Source organism: Manis pentadactyla, chromosome 1, assembly GCF_030020395.1.
Source record: "Manis pentadactyla isolate mManPen7 chromosome 1, mManPen7.hap1, whole genome shotgun sequence".
NCBI classification, from domain to species: domain Eukaryota; kingdom Metazoa; phylum Chordata; class Mammalia; order Pholidota; family Manidae; genus Manis; species Manis pentadactyla.
Window position 1 is genome coordinate 103,172,404 of NC_080019.1, and position 24,546 is coordinate 103,196,949.

General features: G+C 39.7%; 1 protein-coding gene across 4 annotated transcripts in view; it reads right to left on the bottom strand.

The window, feature by feature from the left end:
- The window catches only part of PLD1 (phospholipase D1), a 220,028-nt gene that overhangs the window by 128,472 nt on the left and 67,010 nt on the right, over nucleotides 1-24,546 (bottom strand). For all 4 annotated transcript variants that reach the window (XM_036930885.2, XM_036930886.2, XM_036930887.2 and 1 more), the window contains exons 2-6: nucleotides 18,866-19,056; nucleotides 18,511-18,638; nucleotides 16,319-16,464; nucleotides 16,009-16,114; nucleotides 14,650-14,715 (exon numbers count right to left, since the gene is read on the bottom strand). In XM_036930885.2, the coding sequence (XP_036786780.2) occupies nucleotides 14,650-14,715; nucleotides 16,009-16,114; nucleotides 16,319-16,464; nucleotides 18,511-18,638; nucleotides 18,866-19,056 (637 nt within the window). The remainder of the gene's footprint in view (nucleotides 1-14,649; nucleotides 14,716-16,008; nucleotides 16,115-16,318; nucleotides 16,465-18,510; nucleotides 18,639-18,865; nucleotides 19,057-24,546) is intronic.

The window sequence follows — 24,546 nt, forward strand, 5'->3', positions numbered from 1 at the left end:
GGACACTAACAGATGGAAACTCATCCCATGCTCGTGGCTAGGAAGAATTAATATCGTTAAAATGGCCATCCTGCCCAAAGCAATATACAGATTTGATGCAATCCCTATGAAACTACCAGCAACATTCTTCAATGAACTGGAACAAATAATTCAAAAATTCATATGGAAACACCAAAGACCCCGAATAGCCAAAGCAATCCTGAGAAAGAAGAATAAAGTAGGGGGGATCTCACTCCCCAACTTCAAGCTCTACTATAAAGCCATAGTAATCAAGACAATTTGGTACTGGCACAAGAACAGAGCCACAGACCAATGGAACAGACTAGAGAATCCAGACATTAACCCAGACATATATGGTCAATTAATATTTGATAAAGGAGCCATGGACATACAATGGCGAAATGACAGTCTCTTCAACAGGTGGTGCTGGCAAAACTGGACAGCTACATGTAGGAGAATGAAACTGGACCGTTGTCTAACCCCATATACAAAAGTAAACTCAAAATGGATCAAAGACCTGAATGTAAGCCATGAAACCATTAAACTCCTGGAAGAAAACATAGGCGAAAACCTCTTAGACATAAACATGAGTGACCTCTTCTTGAACATATCTCCCCGGGCAAGGAAAACAACAGCAAAAATGAGTAAGTGGGACTATATTAAGCTGAAAAGCTTCTGTACAGCAAAAGACACCATCAATAGAACAAGAAGGATCCCTACAGTATGGGAGAATATATTTGAAAATGACACATCCGATAAAGGCTTGACGTCCAGAATATATAAGGAGCTCTCACGCCTCAACAAACAAAAAACAAATAACCCAATTAAAAAATGGGCAGAGGAACTGAACAGACAGTTCTCCAAAAAAGAAATACAGATGGCCAACAGACACATGAAAAGATGCTCCACATCGCTAATTATCAGAGAAATGCAAATTAAAACTACAATGAGGTATCACCTCACACCAGTAAGGATGGCTGCCATCCAAAAGACAAACAACAACAAATGTTGGCGAGGCTGTGGAGAAAGGGGAACCCTCCTACACTGCTGGTGGGAATGTAAGTTAGTTCAACCATTGTGGAAAGCAGTATGGAGGTACATCAAAATGCTCAAAACAGACTTACCATTTGACCCAGGAATTCCACTCCTAGGAATTTACCCTAAGAATGCAGCAATCAAGTTTGAGAAAGACAGATGCACCCCTATGTTTATTGCAGCACTATTTACAATAGCCAAGAATTGGAAGCAACCTAAATGTCCATCAATAGATGAATGGATAAAGAAGATGTGGTACATATACACAATGGAATACTACTCAGCTATAAGAAAAGGGCAAATCCAATCATTTCCAGCAACATGGATGGAGCTGGAGGGTATTATGCTCAGTGAAACAAGCCAAGCAGAGAAAGAGAAATACCAAATGATTTCACTTATCTGTGGAATATAAGAACAAAGGAAAAACTGAAGGAACAAAACAGCAGCAGAATCACAGAACTCAAGAATGGACTAACAGGTACCAAAGGGAAAGGGACTGGGGAGGATGGGTGGGTAGGGAGGGATAAGGGGGGGAGAAGTAGGGGGGTATTAAGATTAACATGCATGGGGGGGTAGGAGAAAAGGGAGGGCTGTACAACACAGAGAAGGCAAGTAGTGATTCTACAACATTTTGCTATGCTGATGGACAGTGACTGTAAAGGGGTTTATAGGGGAGACCTGGTATAGGGGAGAGCCTAGTAAACATAATATTCGTCATGTAAGTGTAGATTAGTGATAGCAAAAAAAAAAAAAAAAAAAAAAGGGCAGTTCCTGTGTGGTAACCTCCAACGAGTTCTACACAAGGGTATAAAGGGCATATAAAAGTGTAGGCAAAGGGTCTGTTTGTGTTTATACAGAGGATCAATGCCTAATTGGGCTACCCCGAAAATGAACTAAGATACGATATGAAAAAGAACTTCCAACATCTGCACCCTCTGGAAGACTCATGCCAGAAGATGATCATCAAAAAACCCCAACAAAGATCCACGCACTGCTACAGCTGTAGATGCACTCATCCCACCAGTTCCTGGACCTGCCATGGGAATGAGGAAGGAGATATCTAAGCTGGCCTGTGCATACAGTAAACAACAAAATTGGACTGGATCTATATTGTTGGAACTCAACCAAGAATTTGGAGAAGTGCAAATTGTAGCGCTCCAAAGTCTTACAACTACGAACTATTTATTGTTAAAAGAACATATGGCATGTGAACAGTCCCCAGGAATGGGTTGTTTTAATTTGTCTGATTTCTCTCAGACTGTTCAAGTTCATTTGGACAATATCCACCATATCATAGATAAGTTTTCACAAATGCCTAAGGTGCCTAACTGGTTTTCTTGGTTTCACTGCAGATGGCTGGTAATTACAGATATGCTTTGGTTATGTAACTATACTCCTATTATGTTAATGTGTGTGTGCAATTTAAGTAGTAGCTTAAAACCTATACATGCTGAAGTTACTCTACAAGAAGATATATCAAAGAAATAATCAATCTTCCCATGTTTTCTTCCGCCTGCTACTTCTATAGCTTTTCTTCTTCCTTCCTAATTACAACCCTTAAATAGAATTCGTGCCTCATATCAAATTTACCGAGTATCATAATTCTTCCAAGTGGTAAAGATACCTCAAGACAAATGCTGGGCACAGAAGCCACAGGGCATAAATATGCAAAGAAGTAAAAAGCTAACTTTTTCAAACAATAAGGCTTCTCTCTCACTTACCAACTTCACATTTCCCTGTATGGCCCCGGAAGATGACTGGTTAGCCAGAGACGGGTAAGATTCCTCAAGGGAGGAACAACCTAAGACAGGCACAGTCGCAGGGGGGCCATCAGGTGAGAAATTGGGGATCAACAGAGGTGAGGCTTAGAACCTCACCCCCCCGTTATGAGAGAAATCTTCTGCATACGTGGATGTTTTATTGCCCTGGTCTAGCTTGGATTAACACATAGTCTACAGGCACACACCTGATCATCTACATGTGCTCTCTTACAACACTAAACTATGTTTTCTACCTTTATCTTGTATCTACCTACCACTTCAGCATTTTATTAAAAATAATAATAATAAAGAGAGAAATGTGGTATCCACATATAAATCAAGTATAAAAACCAAATCAGTATTCATATTTGAACTGACTGTTTAGAGTTCATAATGCATGAGCAAAACCGAAAGTTTCTGTGATGACTGCCCTTGTACTGTTCACTATGTAACTTATTCATTATGTAAGAATTTGTTCTACATGTAAAAACTTGTTTGTTATGCCTCAGAAGATTGGAGACTGACAAAAATTAGGCTTGGGGTGGAATAATGATTGTGCATTGAGCATTGACTCCCCTATACAGAATTTTATTGTCGTTAACAACCATTTGATCAATAAATATGAGAGATGCCCTCACAAAAAAAAAAAAAAAAAAAAAAAAGGACAGACTTCCAATGGTAAAATAAATTAGTAACCGGGATGTAATGTATAGCATAAGGAATATAGTCAAGATATTGTAACAGCCTGGTAGGGTGATAGCTGGAACCTAGAATTATGTATATAAATGTTCTACCACTGTGTTGTACACTTGAAACTCATGTAATGTAATACTGTGTGTCAACTACCCTTCAATAAAAAATAATTATTATAAAAAAAAAAAAAAAAAAAAAAAAAAAAAAAAGAAAGGAAGGAAGAGAATTTTATGCCCACCTTCACAGTATAAATTATCACAAAATTTAAAACTATAAACATGATAATAGCAACATCCAAGGCTAACACTTAGCACTTACTATCTATGTGTTGGCCCGTACAAGCATTTTTCAGACGTTATCCCAAACCTCTCTGAAATAAGTGCTATTGGCCCCATAGTACACAGAGGAAACAGAGATTTAGAGCAGGGGTAGACAAACTTTCAATGCAAAGAGTCAGACAGTAAATATTTTAGGCTTTGTGAACCATATACTTAAACTACTGTGTAATGAAAACAGTCATAGATAATATATTAATGAGTAAGCATGGCTGTATTCTATCAAAACTTAATGCATACTAAAATGTGAATTCAATATAATTTTTAAGGCCTTTTTAGATATGCTCCTGGAACCAGGAAACAGAGGGGTAACCAGAATGGAAAACATTCCACACCCACAAAGTCCTGGGGGAAGAAAATAATCTAATATTAATCTTGTAAGAGAAAAATTACAAATCTTTCAGAGCTGTCAGTCCTTGGAGAGCCAATTAAAAGCTTACATTTCTTTCTTGGGATTATTTGAGGAAGTATTTAAAATTCAAAAGAACTTAAAAACCCCAAATCAAACATATCTTCATATTGCAATTTTTATAAGGATTTTAAAAGTCAAGGTCTTTACATTTCACTTCTTCTATAAGACATGGTGATTCAGTATCATATATTTTAACCTGATTTGTGGAAATACTTTCTAATTGGAAAATGTGGTAAACAATATGTTATTAGAAAAGACACTGAGCCATAAAATCCAAAATGTTTTAGAATCCTAAGCCACAACTTCTCATTTTATCTCTAAGAAACAGAGAAAATGTCAATCCTAGTTTACACTGGAAGAAACTACTACAGAGTTCTAATTGATTTATTCAAAGTTACTAACAGTTGAATGAAAGAATAGGAAATGAAAAGTTCCCTTTCATTTCAATTCCTTGCAGGTGATTCTCAGGAACAAGAAAGAACTATCATGTGTTTTGTTCCATTTCTAGATTTTAATCTTCAGTCTAAAAAGTGTATTTACTGCTCCTAATGACTTCTCCTTTAAATTTTTTCAATCAAGGAAACCACTTCCCTAATACTTGGATATTTTCTTAGTTACATAGCTCTTATCAAGTAGTGACAACAGAAATATTCTTTGAAATAATTCAGGAATCATAACTTTAGAATATCATAACAAAAATGCTAAGTGTAAAGAATTTCATCTAAATATAAAAGCATACATTATTAATGCAGAAAATGTAAAGTTGTTAATTTAAAGCATTAAATTTAAATCAAAGCATTAATATGAAATTTAAAATTATGCTAATGGTTTAGTAAAAAGTTTGACTAAAGAGAGATTTCAAGAAAGAACTAGCCCTACTATAGAGAAAAAAAAAATTTCTGGCAATGTATGTTCTAATACAGATCTATCAGATTGAAAGTAATGTGTTAAGATCAATTTAGAAGCAAACCTAAATAAGACAATTTGAAATGTAACAAAGACAGTGTTGTCTAAACTTCTCAGTGTATCTTCAGTGGTAAGAATTTCCTTCTCCATTTGTGCAGGTGATTCTCAGGAACAAGAATTTGATGATCAATTTAGCCTGATTACATAGGGCTTACTGAGCTCTTGAATAAGTACCTTTTTTCTTTTTTTCCAAAGGAACTTGTGAAAAGTGTAATCTAATATTAGGGAAACAGAGAAGCAAAGGGTTCCCATGCCAAGGGAAAAGCAACTAACCCTAAGGGTAACAGCAGGCCCTGGAAGTTACTTGGCAATCACATACACACTGCTGCTCCAGCCCATCTCTGTATTAGAAGACAAAACGGATGCTCAGAGTCCCCCATTATTCCTCAGGTAGCAAAAATCCAAGCCAGGTGGACAAGTGGGAAATTCTTGGAAGCAAGGAAGATAATAGGAGCATCAGGTTGGGTAGTGCCCTGATGGTGGGAGGAAGGTTCAACCTCTCCAGGGAAGGCTGCCTTCCAGGTAAAACAGCACAGCTTCAGAGATGACGTCTCATCTGTGGAGGAAACTGAGACGCTGGACCAAGGCCTGGGGACTCTCCCAACTCTAAGACTCGGTCATGAGAATGACAATACTTCCTTAAATTTGCAGATGTAGTTATTTAAATAAGTACAGCTTTTCTCTGTTGGCATGGAAACACGGTGTAGATCTTTACCCATTACCCATTCCTCCCCTCAAGCTAAATTTATTCATCTTACAAAGCAAGGACAGTTGAACTCAGTTTTATTAATCTGTGGGATGCCTATCCTTAGAATACTTATCTCCAAGATGGTCATTAGGTAGAAATCATCGTCTTGGATGTAAGGAATCTGAGTTAGAGTACTGACTTGAAGGTAGTATTATCATTCTATCAATTTAGGACTCTTCTCATGGAAATCATGTGTTTTGTTCCATTTCTAGATTTTAATCTTCAGTCTAAAAAGTATATTTACTGCTCCTAATGACTTCTCCTTTAAATTCTCTGGAAGATAAGCATTTTCCAGTTACTAATTAAAATGCTAACCAAATGAGTCTGGTATTATAGCCAGCACTATAAAATTCAGAACAAATAAGGGAGCCTGTTTGAGATTTGATGTTATTGTGCATTGAGCAAATATTTCTTTTTTTCTTTCTGTTTTTAAAAAACATATTTATGCTTTGAGAAGAGGCTAAATACATTTACCTCCATTTTGCAAACGAGTAAAGAAAACAAAATGAATTACCAATAATCTGAGGGAAGTATCTGATGTTAAATCCACTGAAACGCTAGGATGCTTTGTTTTTCGGAGCCTCAAGGAGGAAAAAAGGAATAAAAGCAAAAAAAGTCTTTGTACTTCTGGAGGAAAATGTAGTAATCTAAATATTAACCCAGCCAATGACCATATAAAAGAAGAAAGAGCTGTCCATGTTTAATTTCATTGAAATTTTATTGACATTGGAGACACGATCTTATCTGATCCTTTCACCTGTGATCCATGATCCTATTGGCCTATGGACCCAAATTAACTGAAAGTAGGTTCATTGTACACTCAAAAAAATACAAATTAATTACATGTGATTATATAAAAACAACTTTTATTGTGCTTTTTGCAGACAATCTTCATATTTCTCATAATTATTAAAGGAGACACATAGATGCCAATCTAATTTCAGAAATATGAGGCCAGGGCCTCATAGCAAATCGAGTTTCTAGTCCAGACTATATTTAGCATGAAAGGAAAATAATGTTAGGGAATTAAGATAGATTAAATTATATCCTATATTTGAATCACTGTTGGGTGGAATAATCCAAGCAGTTATCAAAAGTGGTGAGTAACATATATTCAGTCAGTTATAAGCAGGTTTTTACTTTGAGCTAAAATTGCAATATTTCCAGAATCTCTCGCCTGGCCTTAATTCATCTCCATATAAATAGGTGTTTCCAAGGGGTGGAGAGAAATAGTCCATTTCCATATCAACAGGTGATTACATGGGGGAGGGTGGGCATATCTGGATTAGAGAGGTTGGGTGAGGCCCCTTTCTGCAGCCAGGTCACAAGGGACACGTGAGCATAAGTGGACAAATGCTTGTAAACAATAAATGGGTTTCTCCCACTTTTATTTCTCCCTTTGATTGATTTTGGTTTCAAAGGTATTTTGTCCTGGGCTGGGAAAATATTTTCCCCCCAGAGTTACGTCTGGTGGTAGTCGGCAGGACCTCTGAACCTGAAATCTGTCTTCATGGTTGTGTCCCTCGGGAGGGCTGCCCCTAGAGATGGTGGGGAGATGCCTGGAACCTCACTGTGGATGGTGGGGAGGCCACAGTGGCTGCAGTGGTGGAGGGTGCAGCTGCACCAGGGAGACCCCTATCTGTGGGGCTTTCAATTGGGGAGCCCCTAGTGGGGAACTGGTCTAGGGTAAAGCACCTCCTAGAGGGGTGGGGCCTTCTCCAGAATTGGGGAAGGGTGAAGACACCAGAAGCTGTGGAATTAGCCCTCCCTCAGATAGAAGACTGCTTTGAGGCCCTGAGTGGTTGTACAGCAGCCGGGATTGTGGGATGTCTGTTTCTAGAGACAGTGGAAAGATTATAGAGGAGAGAGACACACTTCAGCATTGCTTGGAGGAGCTGGGTGATGACCTATGGGATGTCCTTAAAAAAGAGACAGTTATTGAGAAGACAGGTCACACTCCTCAAAGATACGAAAGCAGTGAGGGAGGAGGCAGCTGGAGAATCTGCATTGCAGGAAGTTGTTGGGGAGGGAAAAGAAAGAGCAGTGCCTTTAGCCATGGAGATGGTAGAGAAGATGTTCAGGGAAGATGAAGGGGTGGGCTGAGGGCTGATCTGTTGCTGAGGCCACCGACCGAGGCACCAGCCTCTCCCATATTAAAGGCTTGCCCGGTTGTAATTAAGAAAATGAAAACACAACAACTGCAGGCTCCTCAGGGGAGGGGCTGCACCCCCCGCCAGTTTGTGGAGCACTCTTTCACCCTTATACCCAGGATGAGCTGTTGGACATGAGCATCTGGTTTTGGCAGAAGCCGTCGTAACCTCTGCCTGCGTGGCTTTTGCATCTCTGGGATACGCGGGTAGAAAACATTGTTGTGTCACACTCTGAAATGGGTAGACTGGCTTCCCTGATGACTCACCACTCCCTCTGGCAACAGTTGCAAAGTGCCCGTCACACTGCAGGAAATAAGGTGCTTCTGGATGGGCTGACAGCAGCTATGAGGGCACTTTGGCCTAATCAGGGTGATTTACCATACTTACCCCACTAGCTGGAAAACGTATGCAGAGCTCCAGCAGGTGTTATGGGAGCTGGGCATGAAAAATATCATCTGTAATATGGACCACCAGGGCCCTGATGAGGAGTTGTTCACTATAGGAATGAGAAATCTGGTACTCCATACAGCTTCTCCATCTCTCTTTAGGTCCCTATTGACTATTCTTGACCCCCACATAGGGCAACCCATTTAAGTGAGGCTACTCGTACTTTAGCAGATCTGGGGGAGGTTGAAACAATAAGAGCACAGAAGGAAGTAAAGGCTATGACTGAAAGGAGAGGTGCAAAGGGCCCCGTGAAGGTCTCGAGGACCCAGATGTACATTGATATATAAAGGCAGGGGTAGTGAAAGAAAAACTTGATGAGCATCCCAATAGGATCTTGTTAGAACTGTGGCACCAATTAAAGCCAGACAGTTATTGAGAAGACAGGTCACTAGGTCCAGGTTCTAGCCACTGAGGTCCAGAACACAGAAGCTCGAGGCAAAGCCCCCTGTGTAGCTTGTGTCCCTGCAAGACATCGTGGAGGACAGTCTTCAGGCTCTACCTGGGCCCTCGCTGTAACAGGAGGAAGATTGGGCATCATGGTTTGACTGAGGGGTTTCAAGGCCCCCAGCTTGGGGGATGGGGTGGGGCCTGGAGACCACATGTAGAATTAGCAATTCATTGGTCCCCCGTGAATGTACAATGTGTCCTGGCACTGGTGGACACAGGAGCTAAATGTTTCTCTGATTTATGGCAACCCTGAGCATTTTCCTGGGACCCCTACTGTGATAGATGGCTATGGGGGTAAGGCAATTAGAGTGAAGAAAGCCCAAATCCCATTGCGGATAGGGTGTTTACCTCCAAAGGACTATACTGTGTACATTTCTCCCATCCCTGAATATATTTTGGGCATAGATATCCTGCAGGGCCTGTGGTTACAGACCACTGCCGGTGAATTCAGACTGAGGGTACATGTGGTAAAGGCAGTTCTGAGGGGACATGCTAAGCTCTTCTTGTACCTCAGCAAATGACAAATACTAAACAGTATAAATTGTCTGTGGGACACAAGGAAATTGGAGAAACTCTATAGCAGTTGGAGAAGGTGAGCATCATAAAGCCCACTCATAGTCCTTTTAATTCCCTGGTGTGGCCACTGAAAAAGCTGGACGGCTCCTGGCATATGACCATGGATTACAGGGAATTGAATTAAGTCACACCCACTCTGCATGCTGCTGTCCCCTCTATGGTAGCCCTTATGGACATACTCAGTCATGAACTAGGGACATATCATTATGTTGTGAACCTTGTTAATGTTTTCTTCTATATTGACATAGCACAGGAAAGTCAGGAACAGTTTGCCTTCACATGGGAAGGCCAGCAGTGGACATTCACTGACCTTCCACAGGGATATCTCCACCATCCCACCATTTGTCATGAACTTGTAGCCCAGGACTTGGCCACATGGAATAAACTGCAAATGGTGCAAGTGTATCACTACATTAATGATATGATGCTCATGTCTGATTCTCTTGCAGATTTAGAAGGAGCAGTTACTAGACTGCTGCAATATGTACAGGAGAAAGGATGGGCTGTGAATAGCACCAAGGTTCAGGGACCTGGTTTGTCAGTAGAATTTCTGGGGGTTGTCTGGTGGGGTAAAACTAAAGTTATTCTAGAAGCAGTCATAGACAAGGTCCAGGCTTTCCCTACCCCTAACACTGTGACAGTCTTACAAGAGTTTCTGGGTCTTTTGGGCTACTGGAGAGTGCTCATCCCACACTTGGCACCAATTCTGAAGCCCTTATCCTGGTTGGTATGAAAGGGCATTAGGTGGGACTGGGATGAGACATGTGCAGCTGCTTTTACTGCTGCCAAGCAGTCAGTCAAGGCCTTTCAGGCATTGAGTGTAATGGACTCATCAAGGCCCTGTGAGCTGGATGTTCATGTAACCGAAGATGGTTATGGACGGGGTCTTCGGCAGCAGCTCAAATGGACATGCCAACCTATTGGATTCTGGTCACAACTATGGAAAGGTGCAGAGTTCCGGTACACCCTGACGATAAAGAAGCAACTGGCTGCTGTGTACCATGCCTTGCTGGCTACAGAGCCCATCACTGGAACAGCTCCAACCAAGGTAATAACCACCCATCCCATCATGGGGTGGGTGTGAGACTGGACCCAAAGGCCACAGAGTGGTGTGGCACAGACACCTACACTGGCCAAATGGGGCATGTATTTACAGCAGTGTAGCACCCTCTCCACTAGCTCCTTAAGTGGAGAACTCCAGTGCTATTTGGGCCGGTGACATATACCAGTGGAAAGCAGGAAGAACTTGCTTTTGAGCCATTGGTAGCCAAGAGTCCTTATCAGGAGGGAAAGGCCCCTATACCTGAAGATGCTTGTTATACATATGGCTTCAGTCATGGGCAGTCCCCAAAGTGGAGGGCTGTGGCTTTCCATCCTAAGACTGAGACAATATAGATGGAGGACGGAGAGGGGAAGAGCAGTCGATAGGCTTAGCTGTGGGCAGTATGGCTTGTGATCACCCAGGAGCCTTCCCTATAGTTGTCTGCACCGAGAGCTAGGCTGTCTATCAGGACTTGACCCTGTGGCTACAGACATGGTACCATGCCAACTGGATGGTTGGTCACCAGCCCCTTGGGGTGCAAGAGTTATGGCAAGACCTATGGGTCTCTGGTCAGACTAAGACTGTTACCGTATATATTGTGACTGGCCATTTGCCTTTGGCATCCCCAGGGAATGATGAAGCAGACACATTGGCCCAGGTGTGTCAGCTAGAAGGAAAACCTGCCTCTGATGTGGCCCAATGGTTATATCAGTGTTTGTTGCACGTGGGGCAAAAGACAATGGGCTGTAGTTCATTGGTGGGGCTTGCTGTTGACCTTTGATGAAATCAGCAGAACCCAGAAAGAGTGTCTTGTGTGCTCTAAGAGGGACTTACACCGAGTCCTGTAGTAACATGGGACAATAGTAAAGGGGCCGATACCCCTTGTCAGGTGGCAGATAGACTGTATTGGGCCTCTGCCCATATCAGAAGGAAATCGGTAAGTCATGACTTGGGTGGACACAGCAACTGAACTTCTGGTTGCTTTTTCTGCATGTCATGCAGAACAGTAAATGACCAAAAGGGGCCTAGAGCATCTCTTTGCAGCTTATGGCTGCCCGCAGATGATTGAGAGCAATCAAGGCACCCACTTTACCGGACATGTGTTAACAAGAATGGGTGCAGCAATTAGGAATAAAGTGGAAATTTCATGTACCATATAATCCTACTGGGGCAGGCACGATAGAGAGGTACAATGGTTTGTTGAAATCTGGCCTGAAGTCAGACATCAATAGTCTACAGGGCTGGTCAGTTCACTTATAGACAATGCTATGGCATTTGAATGAGAAGCCGCAAAAAGGAGCCTTAACCCTGTGGACATGCTAACATACATTGCTGCCTCTCCTATACAACTCTACATGAAAACCAAAGAGGAGTTGTTGAAGCCAGGATATGGCCAGCAAAGCAACAAGCTGCTGCCAGCCCCAGCTGCATTAAACCATGGAGACACTGTTGAGTGGATATGGTCCTGGACATTCCAACATATGGACCAGTGATGGCTGGCCCTTTGGACATCTTGGGGAAAAAGGCCTGGAAGCTGGCCTCCTTTGTGTTCCTGGAGTAACACAGAGTGGCCCCCAAAGATCATGGTAGTGTACCCAAAACATCCAGGAGGTAAGAGTATCTTACGGGGAAATTTGTTTTATCTTTATGGCCAGTGCATGCACCTTCCGTAGCCCTATAAACTGACCCATCTGTAACTCCCACAGGGAGGAGGGTGAAAGTCTGGTATACTAGACCAGGAGGAGATCCCAATCCTGCCACTATCCTGTCACAGGACCACTCCCTTGCATGCATCCTATCTGATGGCAAGATTTGCCTATGTCCGTGTCATTAAAACATGTATCTTATAGCCCTTAAGTTTATTTTCTTCTACAGTCCTTATGGCCAGGACCCACCCCCTGCCTGCAGCTGCCATATGATGATTGCTCTGAATTCCCTACCTGTTCAGCTACTGACAGCCTGTGGAATGGGCAAGCTATGGACTTAATATGCATAGGACTTTGAATTTAGTTGAATCCCCTGGCTTAAGGATTATCATGATTTTATTGCTGTTGCTGTTGTATGTTAGTTTGGTTACAACACTCCAGTTTTCTCACACAGGGCCTTTGTAGAAGATGGGGTATGAACAGATTGTGAGGTGAGATTTTTGGAGGGGTGGGCTGTGGGTAAAATTGTAGTATTTCCAGAATCTCTTGCCTGCCCTTAGTTCATCTCCATATCAATAGGTGTTTCCAAGGTATGGAGAGAAGTAGTCCATGTCCACTATCAGTAGGTGATTACATGGGTGAGCAATGGCATATCTGGAATGGAGAGGTTAGATGGGGCTCCTTTTTGCAGCTGAGTTGCAAGAGACAGGGGTGAGCAGAAGTGGACAACTGCTTGTAAGCAATAAACAGGTTTCTCCCACTTTATTTCTCCCTTTGACTGATTTTGGTTTCAAAGGTATTTTGCCCCAGCTGGGGAAATATTTTCCCCCCTGTAGTTACACCCTTCCAAAGGAAATATTTAGAAGACATTCTGGAATTTCCAAACACAATATGGCTCAACTTTGAAAAAAAATGTATGATTGAAAAAGAAAATGAGCATTAAAAAAGACTGTAAACATTTTAAAATCAGCATTAGACCCAAAATGTATTTAGAAAAGAAATAGAAAAAGAAGAAAGAGAAGACTAAACTCAGCAAGTACTGTTCTGGAGGCAATACAAATAGTAAAAGTAAAGTTTTGGCAGGCAGAAAAGTAAAACAGATGGAAAATTATTGCATTCTAGTACTAGCATGCATTTAAATAATTCTCTATTAAAGAAAACATCTGATTTCAGAGAACACAATGGGAAGCAACATTTGTAGTACTAGCAGCACTAATGTCCTCATTTGTTATCTTCTTGCAAAGATGCACATTCCTGAGTCCTAGAAGGGAAGGAGTCCTTTCCATCGTCCTTCTCTTGAGATCCTCTGGTTGGACCCAAATTGCTGGTTTCCCTGCTAAAACTTCTCCACAATTATGAAACTAAAGAAGGCCCCTCAAGTCTATAGAATAACACAATGCAGGTTGCTGCAGAAAGTGGGCCATGGCTTGGCCCTGGGACCATCTGGGTAGATGCCCCATCCTCCAAATAATGGACTGGTAGGCAGCAGAAGTGCAGCAAGTCACCAAATATCTCCAGAGACAATGCGCTCTTGCTTCCTCTCATTTATGTGTTTATGGGATGCCATTATCTCAACTAAAGGCCAAACTGTAATTGCACCTACTCTCAAATTCTGGGCATAGACTGTATGCATACACATTCGACCCCATACCAATACAGTTTAAACCTGATAAAGACACAAAGATATAATCCAGTACATTCTCAGTTATCTGGACCTTTGGATAATTGAAGACTAATCCTTTAAAAACACTCCAATTTCAAGTAACAGGGCAGAGCTCTTGTTTTCTGATACCTTCTGTACAGCCTACTCCCTCCTGTTTGCTGGCTGTGTGCCTCCCAGCTGCTTCTCAACCCCACTGCCTTTTCTTTCTTTTCTCTTATTTCCCAGAGGTTTTTATTTTTTTCTCTCCTTAGCTTTTCCCATGCTTCTCACTTTCACATGAAAACACAGGCCTTTTATAAGCATCTCAGGCCAATCAGATGGCAGTGTGGTATGGTCTGTATAATTGAGTAATCAGCTCCACTCAAGTGTTTTCATTATTTCCTATTCAATGTTTCTTCTTTAGGGTTAGAAATGCCTTTGGACATTATTCTGAAAGCCTGAGGAGAAAAGGAGGTTGATCTCTAGATAATATAGCCTGTAGCAGCATTTCAAGTTCACTTAAATCTGGAGTTATACACATATTATTATATTTCACATTTTTAAATAGCATCACCATAAACTAGGTCCTTGCTATCAAATCTATTTTGTATTCATTTCATTTATTTTAACTCAAGGAATAATGCAGAAGAGGGATACAAGTACTTGTGTTAATAATGTGATCCAAAATTTAGCTGACAACTGACAATTTAACAAAGTATTTAAAAATTTAAATCACTGAGTAGTACTTACTGTTGCATGATAGTTTTTATACATGGGCATTTTTAATAACTTTGTCAAGTAATCTTCCAGTTGTTTCTGTAATGCAAATATTTTTGGTAAGTGATAACATCATCATACTATAGAAAATTGTAAACAGTTAGTGACAATGATGTGATCCCCTTGTTTCATCTTAACTTCTGTAGGTTATTCAATTATTAATTCATATTATCACTGGACAAGGAATCCTGAATGGCATTAAGGAATTAGTTCCATAGTTCCCTTGGACCATTATTTAAACCTCTTCTTGCTATTTAACTTTTCACATGCTTAGGTCTTTTATAAGCTGCTGACAAGCCATATACTCCTAATCTTTCAATGTTACTAGCACAGGACTTGCCCAAAGTAAGTGTCTTTAAGGGATTTGTTGATTTTATCAAAACCCTGAATTTCCTCAATTCTAACACTGAATTTACTAGAAGATATACTACAATTTTAACAACTTTCAGGAAAAAAAAAGGGGGGAGAGGCTAAAACAAAGAGATCTTCTAATAAGTTATAAGCTGACTTGAAACATGTTGAAGTGTGGGAGGGGGGAATGTCAATCATACCAACCATGCTACATGCTGAAGTACTAAATGTCAAAGCGAAGGTTACCATTTTCAAATGGACTCATATATGCACACACAATAACTCCAAACTGTAGAATTTTACATATCTTAATATTATAGAAAACATTTATTGCAGAGCCCTGAAAGGATTTTAAATATGATAACAACTACAAAGGAGAAATTAAACATCCATTTTAGAACATAAAAGTTTGAGATTACCAAACAGAACTGATATTTACACTTGCTAATTTTCTAATATAAAAAAATCAATCTCCCCTCTGCAGCATGTACCAGTGAAGCACAGCAGGCCTCCTGGAGTCTCTGTCCTACTATTGTGCATGTCTGTATACTCTGTCCTACTCTTCTCAGACCCTGACTGCTCCATTTATAGTTTGGGAATGAGATTTGACATATATTTAGGACAAGCTACTATAAATTCTAAAGCAAATGTGTGGAAATACGTGATTTTTTAAAGAGTAGACCTCAAAATCCTTAATTATGAGCTCAATCTTGACTGACAACAAGTCCAAAGAGGATCCTGCAGGGAACTTTTTCTTCATAAAGTCACTCCCAGGCAAAAACCTTTTCCTGCTTCTCGGAAAATGCAACCCCCACCCCAAGGGGCAGAATGGCTTGGGAAAGACAGGGCTGCCTAACTAGTTCTCGAGAAACAAAGTTAGTCTGGGTGATGGATCAGGGAGTGACAGAAACTGCAGCCAGGCTCACCCTACCCTACAGCACCACAAAATATGTTCAGAACAAGAACAGTGAGAAGACTTACCCTTCGACCAAAGAACTGTTCTTCCCTGATCATGTTTTCAGATGAACGGGGCAAAGCTGGCATCTCTCGCGGCTCTTCCTTGACATTCTGTCTTCTAAAGGTGTGCCTAAAACACGCAAACACAATGCGAACATTTATTAGATTACTCTTTGAACCATGACTCCCATATATTTCATGAAATGGTTTATTTTTAGAAGAGCCTACTTAATAGATAATATGCACCAACAATGGACCCATAAAATGAATAAAGTACTCTTTCTACCCAACTTGTAGACTGGGATAAATTCATAATTAATTCTGAAACCATTACCTCTTGGTGGGAATGGGGATTCGTATAAAGGCTTTGTACTTTAGCAGCTCTCTGTGAAACTCTTGAAAGTGCTTGAACTTCCTCTTCACTTGCCATTTAAATTCCCCATGTGTTAATTCAATAGTGTAAAGATTGACACTTGGTACCTACAGTGATACATAAAAATGTTTTTTATTTTAGATAACAACAAAGATTCCAAAATCTCTCGATGAACAGCAGCTGATTAAAAAGAAACATGGAAGTACCCTTAAATCCAGCCTACTTATTTCATGCAAATACTTAAGTAAAATGTTTTCAAAAACAATTGATTACAAAACTACATTCTCTTAAAGTTTCACCTTTAATATACATAAGACAAACTGACTCATACCAAAGACAAACTCCTATAAACCCTATTGCTCCAAATACACACACACACAAACACACCCATGTGTACATGCACACACATGCACTTGCACAAACCTGAAACAAGAAACCAGGTAAAGGAGACAGTGAGTGAAGACAAGTTTAAGTTCATCAGGGGGTTGCACAAAAGTATAAGCAGTGAACAGTCAATGGGAAGGTGAGAGGGAAGCTGGAGGAAGTGGTTTCTGGAGCATGATCTTAGCCTACTTCTTGTCCTTCCCAAATGACATTAAAGCCTTCTCTTTCTCAAATGCATTCCAAGGTCCATCTTTATTTACAATATCTCCCCATCCCGAAGCATCACCAGTGATCAGGAAGGTGCAAGATGATTAGAAGGAAAGGAGCAAAAGATCTTCCTACACACAAAATCTTTCCCCAACTATAACAAAAATGAATCTCCATTTAAAAATTTTTAAGTGTTTCTTATTAAAATACAAATACATCTTGGTGACTAGTGAATTTTTCAATCAGAAGAGCTAACAGACCTGGGAGATAGGAGTTTTGATATAGAAGAAGGTGTCAGGAGACATGGGGGGATCAGTACAAAGCACAGGAGATCTTGAAGAAGCTACTATGGTGTGTATGGGGGCAGGGGCGGGGGTGCTCTGGACAACCTAGAGGACACTGGCCCCTGCCAGGCTCATAAGTGTTGGGTGTGGGAGAGTAATGCCTCCTACTCTGCTAGTTTATCCAGGCTCTGGTGTCAGCAAGCCCATGAGTGATTCTGACCTGGTGCCATCATAAATGATGACTGGAATATTTTGCAAACTTCTAAAACATGACCACTCTGTAGATGTAGTATATAAAACAAGAGCACAAGAATCACTATAACTTGTGCTCTTAAATCTGGAATTCAACCGTATCACTGATAAATACTCAAATCTAGCACCTGCTTTACCTCTAGTTAAGATATGGACAGTTAGTACAACCAGAAGTTGAAGGAACCCAGTTCTGGAGTTCAGTATTATATGCTGCCTTCCACCTTGGCCAGCATTACAGGCATCATCCTGCATCCTTTCACAGAGAGGATCCAGGGAAACTCAGAGTGGCCAGAAACTTTGCATTCAGGTAAAAAATGCTCAATTAAAAAAAAATGAACCAAATAAATAATAAAAAGTACAAAACTTAGGCAGACTGCCCTATTTCTTAGGACTGTATGTCCCAATCTAAGAAAACCGAACATTTATAAAACATTGCAAATGCCAAGTTTTATCCCCCTCACATAAACCTGAAATTCTGTAAACTTCTTAGCAATTGTAAGGCAGTCTGGTACAATGAAAACAGCCTATCACATCCTTTTTGAAGATTTTAAGGGTTTGAAACCCGGTGGTGCAGCTACCAGCTGTGAAGCCTCAGCCAAGTGTCACTTCTGTCAAAGCACACCAGAATTACTGGAATTATTAGGAATTGGAGTAATTTGGGGAGTTTCAATGAAGGGATTGCCTATGAAGATGTGCTAGAGGTAAGGAAACCACAGAGAGGACAGTAACCTGGGACTCATGAAGGTATTCTAGTCCTGAAGGGACAAGAGGAAGGACCAGATGCTGGAAAAGCAAGGAGAGAGCCATGTGGAAAAGAAGCATTTTCCATAATGGGGAAAGAGGCATATGAGAATAAAGCCTAAATGGAAAGGAAGCAAACACTTGAGAGGGGATGAGGACTTGGAAGTGATTTAAAAACAAACAAAAGCTAAAAACATAGTCATAGCTAGGAGGAAGGAAAATGGAAGTCAATGTGTTAATTTATATACACTGACTAATACAAGGTGAGTCTATAAATGCTCTGACCCTTGTTGTAGATGTAAAGCGCTCCACTTCCAGAACTTGGGCTTTTATTGGACAGCCGGAGAGATACGTCTGTATATTAGGCTCCTTAAATCCTTGAGTCTTATAAATAGCAGAGAAAGGGATATACACTAAAAAATAAGTAAATAAATAAAGTTATTGCAAGGATACAATGATATTGCAAGAATACATATCACCATAACATGCCTTTTATGGGCATCTTTTTTAAGAATCATAATATGCTACAGCAAGAGAACAGCTAGTGCCATAAAAGATTGAGCATTTGCTGGTTATTTCTAATGCTCTGCCAACGACCCTGATAAACTCTCTTCTCCCTGCTCAGACCATCAGTCTTTACCTTCCTGGATCTTGGGATCGCTAGGAAACGTGTCATATTCCACCTCCTCTCCCTCGAAGTGGAGCTCCCTCGTGTCCAGATTTTCTATCAAATTACTCATGTCAGCAGCAATTTTCTGCAGCGCTGAAGTATTTACTCTTGGCTCATTTTTCAGTGACATCTTGGCTTCAGTCAGGGTAAAAACAAAGGGACTGGGAAAGAAGAAAAGGGTTACAAGGACTGATTATTTTGGTCAAATAAAACCCTATTTTACAATTTGAGTTCCAGACTTAGATAGAGCATATGGAAACAAGTCAACTAGCTCTGTGTGAGCTTCAGTTACCGCAACGACCTTTTAATTTATTTTCTTGTTTAACATCTAAAGGCTTCCTATCTTGCTAATTAAACTGGAGCGATATACTTATTCATAAACAAGCAAAAAAAAGAAACACTACATTGAATAATTTTGTTAACCTGGGTATGTGAGGAGAGACTCAAGGGAGATTGGTTTGGGAATGGTTATTCAGAGAAAAGGAGTTGATTCTTAATTCTAATAAATACAAGGAAAAGAAGAAAGCCACATAAAATAGGCAACTTTTAATATTTTCTAAAAAATTTAGGGAATTTTACAATAATTTCAATATGCAGATTTAAATATATTATTGTGATAACATAACCTTTCTACAGGTGATATCCCAAGCACAGTGTGTACTATCTTTTTGAGATAAGAGGTTTTGGCCATGACTACATGGGTGACAATGATGTATGTGCCTTGAAATGTAACTGATTATTATACCTATGCCAAAAGATACAGGAGGTGCTAGAATTATACTTCCCTTTATATTTTAAGAAAACTGGTTATATTTCATTCCAACATTTAATAACACAAGTCGTTGCACATCAGTACCCATGGAAGAAGAGTTCATACAGATTTTATTTTTTACTTAAAGTACTGAGATTTAAGCCTTTGGTACTGTCATCTGAGTTGGGTGAAAAATCCATATTGCTGGAAATAATCTCTCTGTTACAACGAGGTCCTCAAAGAGGAAGGCTCTCTTACCAGTAACTTTTCCATACTTGTTCATTTATTACTGCAAATCACAAACACATCCTGAGCATCCACGATTCACACATTGTGAGATGCAGTGAGTGAATATGTAAAGATGAATAAGGCTGGCCTCTGTAGTTAACACCTGATGTGGGCGAGGGAGCTAAGTTACTGACCTCCAAGTGCATCGTTGGCCTCCGGCATAGTTCTGGCTTTCCTGAGAATGGCATGTGGTGAGTAGGAGATACGTAGCTGGGTTCCCTTTTAGTGAGAAAGCTATCAAGAAGCTGGAGGGCTTCGTGGGAAATGCTAAGAGAGAGTTGCAGGCAAACTTGGGCAGTCCTACAGAAACTCAACAAGTCTCTATCATCTGTACCGCTGTGTTTGGTAGAAAGTGGTCTTTGGAAATACGAAGATGGGGTTAGAGGAGGGTGTTTCTGGTTTGGCAACTAAGTTCTCTGTGAATGTAATCAATCATGTTTCTTCATTCTCCATGTTGGCTGTAAGGCTGTAAGGAAGTTTGGAACTAAATCTGTAGTCCACTGTTAGCACAATACAGGACTCTCCTTGCTGCACCATCTTCCTTCAGCTTTCTTTCCCACTTGTACTTTATATTACAATAAGTTAACATATACTACTTGTTTAGTATGAACCTGTCCTGTGATAACCCCTTATATACAAAATCACATTTATCATCAATAATAAATCCATGGAAGTTGGTTATTGCTATATTGAAGATGGCATGAGTTTGTCATCCCCTCTTTACAGATAAGGAAACAGGTTTCTCTCCTCTGGAGCAATTAGGAAACTTGATGAATACTTTGGACAGTATGTCCAAGGTCACATGGCTAGGAAGGGGTGAAAAAGGGATTTGAAACCACGGCTCTCTGGCCCAATAGCTGATGCTCGCAACTGTGGCCTTTATTTTCCTATATATTTCTTGGAGATATGTAAGTGTGCCTGGAATAGATGGAGTTTTAGTAAAACAAGTGCCCTGGGGCAAGTCCTTTAGGAGCTGACTAAATGGAAAGAAGAGGAAATCATTTCCTCTTGCAGTTAGGCACCACAGTAAGGCCATTTAACCCCTCAGGTTGTTGGTTTCCTTCTCTATAAATTGAGGAGGTTAAGCCATTTCATCTCTAGGGTCCCTTTAACACTAAGACCCTAATTGTAGATAAAAGATGCTATAAATTATTCAACCTCCCCTTATAATGTAATTAATTTAGTCCTCTAATTCCAAGAAATTAACTTAAGTAGTTTTTCATATGAATATGAGAAGCAAGTAGCAGAATGTTTCCTAACCTGGATAAGTTAATCAAGGTTTGTTCAGCCTCCATCGAGAAGCTGTTGCCTCTGGTCATAATTAAAATATTTGTTCCCTTCCCTCTTTGTTCAATGAATATGCCAACTATGAGGGGTTTTGTTTTATTTAAAGTCCAAGGTAATGAAAAATCTTAGAGGAAGTGAGACAAGGAAGAACAAGTAAAAAATTACATCATATCATTGGTATTTGTGAATCTGGAAAGCCTTTAAGTATTTTCTATTGATTAAACAGCTTAATGGTTAACACTGCCAACTTTCTTAGCATAGCAAGAGAAAACAAGGGTTACTCCAAATGACTTCCTTTTGGACAGTATTAATGTTAATGTTAAAAGAGCATGTTAAATTAAAAAAATACAGAGATCAGAGTAATTTACATCCTGTAAGATAACTGGAATAAATAATACAGAGTCACTGGATCAAGCTAAAATAAATATCTTTTTTAAAATAGAGAAAAAAAGAAGTATATAAACTTTGTGAAAAGCTTAAGGAAGAGAAAATAAACAGAAAGTAAACAAATGTTTACTATGTACTAAGCACAGTTTTGGCACAATTATGTTATTTAATCTCATAATGATACTATCTGGTTATTTGTGATTACTTTGAAAGTAACTTGTCCAAGGTCACTCAACTGTGTCAGTGTTGAGTTTATTGATAAAGCAGATTTGTCTGGCTCTAAAATCTCATGGACTTGGTTATAGAAGTTCATAACTATTGATTTTATTTAATGGGCTTGAATGTCTCCAAATTAATATTTTGTAGAAAGTTTAAGTTCCATAACAATAAATGATGTTCTCTGCTTTAACCACCATATTTGGAATGGAACTTATTAGTTCCACAGTCATTACAATTATAAAAACAACATAACCTCACATTCTCCTAAATTACTTCTTAGCCTTTTATTTTTAATGGTTCATAATTTCATATAAGATCAGATGGAATTTCAGTATACCTAAAGGGCTTGCAAATTGGTTCATGTTTTGTGAAGAGCTCACCATTGAGCAAAGGAAAATGGACCAAATTATTTGTCCATTACTGCCTTCACATATGTCCGTGGTTGCTTTGTGCTGACTTCATCCAACAGTAGTATTTCAATCATGAATATCAAGTGTTAAGGGCATCTATGCCCCTATGTTGTCAAATCTTAATTTATGTTCCCATGTTTTCTTTCATCTATAATAATCTCTAATGGTGGGTGAGTAGCTGTCACAGTTATAGCCTATCTTAACTGGCAATGGCATAAGGCCTTCAGTGTTTACACTTGAGATAATATAATTGATTTTGTTACCTCCTTATAAAATAATATTGCAAGATCATTATCTCTTTTGGTACCAAGTAGAGATGGTGCCTATGGAGCGATAACAGCACCTGTGTTTTATTTCTGTTTGCATATGTATTTGGGAAGTAAATAGGTTTTTTTTTCCCCTGATGTTGAGTACTAGCATTAAAAATCTTTGCAGGAAACATTTAATTACCTCCAATAATTCAGTGGTGAAATGAGAGAAACCTAGAGTTTTCTTCTGATCTTAATTTTCAGCATTGACTGGAAAGGGAGCAGATCATTTCCTTTGCAGATAGTACATACATACATATTGCCTTAGCCAAAATACAACAATATTGTGAATCTTAACTATTAATATTAAGATAAATATTAACATCAGTTAATATTTGCTGCATATGTACTACTCAGTATGTGCATACATAGTGCATATGTTGCCAGGCACTGAACAAAAAGATTAATTGTATGATCTCATTGAATCCTCACAACTATCTTAAGAGCTGGGCCCCATTATTACCCACATTTTTAAGATGAGAAGCTTAGAGAGCAGGCAACTAGCTCAGGGCCACATGGTTGGGAAGTGATGGAGCTGCGCCTGACCCTGATTGATCTGACATCAAAGTTCAGCCACTTAACCAGCTAGAGATAGAACCGGGGTTGGCAGGAGGGATATACACTGCAAGACATTTACTCCTTACTTTACATATTCTTTGAATAAAACAATTCAAAAAGCAACAGCAATAACAAAAAAAATCCCTCAACATTCATTCCATGAAGACAACTGCTATGTATTTCTTGCCTCCCTTTCTAACTAACATGCAAAGTCTCCCCACATATTGTCAATACATTCCCGAAAGAAATAAATACAATTGATTTCTAAACCAAAAATCGTATCATATTGTATGAATATGAAATGAATTTTAATTATATCACTTAAAACCAAACCGAGTCATGGGAATTTCTGTTTTCCCATTTTTCATTACAAGGAAATTAATTGACAGCTCCATACCTACATAACCTCCCAGAATACATTATATAGCAATGATTTGTATAGCACTGACTTGATGTTCCCTGAAATGTAAACATCATAAAAGTGGATTCAAGTACTAAACTCAATCTCTAGTGACATTGTAAGCCTTGGATAAATATTTTTTGAGCTGACTTTGGATAAAGTAAATGGTATTATCATAGTTTACATTCCAGGTGACATATTTTGAGAAAATAACACATCAAAAACAAATGAGTCTTGGTGTTTACTTGGATCTTCGAATTTACTTTAAAAACAACATCAGTTTCATGAATATTAGTGGAGGGCTTATAATGCTCCTTGGAAAGATAGATAAATGCTAGTGGTGTAGCGGCTGGTCAGATGACGTAGGTTCGTTCTATCCTTAGTATCAGTGTAACCTGGGCAACTAACTGGCTCCAGGGTCCCAGCATCTCTTCTGTGAAACGGAGACAGTGTCACCTACACTCCTACCATTGGCTGCGAGGAGGCAATGTGATAATGCATATGCATCTTCAGGCAAAGGTATTTAAGCTGCTAATATGGCCTTTAATTCTATTAAAAGATGACCCCTGAAAAATCATCTTAGGACAGTTTCTTTCATATTAGTATTTTTCAGGGCTGATAGGCTAGGAAATATCCTGCCTTTCATCTCTTATTTAGCCCCCCAAACTAACGTACCAAATAGCAACTTACTTTCTGTCTGGGCTACTCTAAAAATGGGCTCTCTCATTCAACCAGTCCCTAATTTCTGGACTCAACTGCTACAGTAGAGAAACCAGTAAGCCTTCCCCAGTGCAAACAACCACCAAAGGCATTAAGGAGTCAGACCCAGGTGATGCACTTCCTTTTCTTTGCACACCTCCCTGGCCTTTCCCTTCTCTCCCTGGCCGCTTAGGCATCCTTTCCATACACCCTCATAGTGCTATGCACCATGTTCATCTCTCTGTCCCCTTTGGGCACTAGTCCCCTTTGTGACATTAATGAAAACTAAGGACCCCCAATCTCAGAACAAAATGGATATATCCTTATGCACAGTATTTCACATA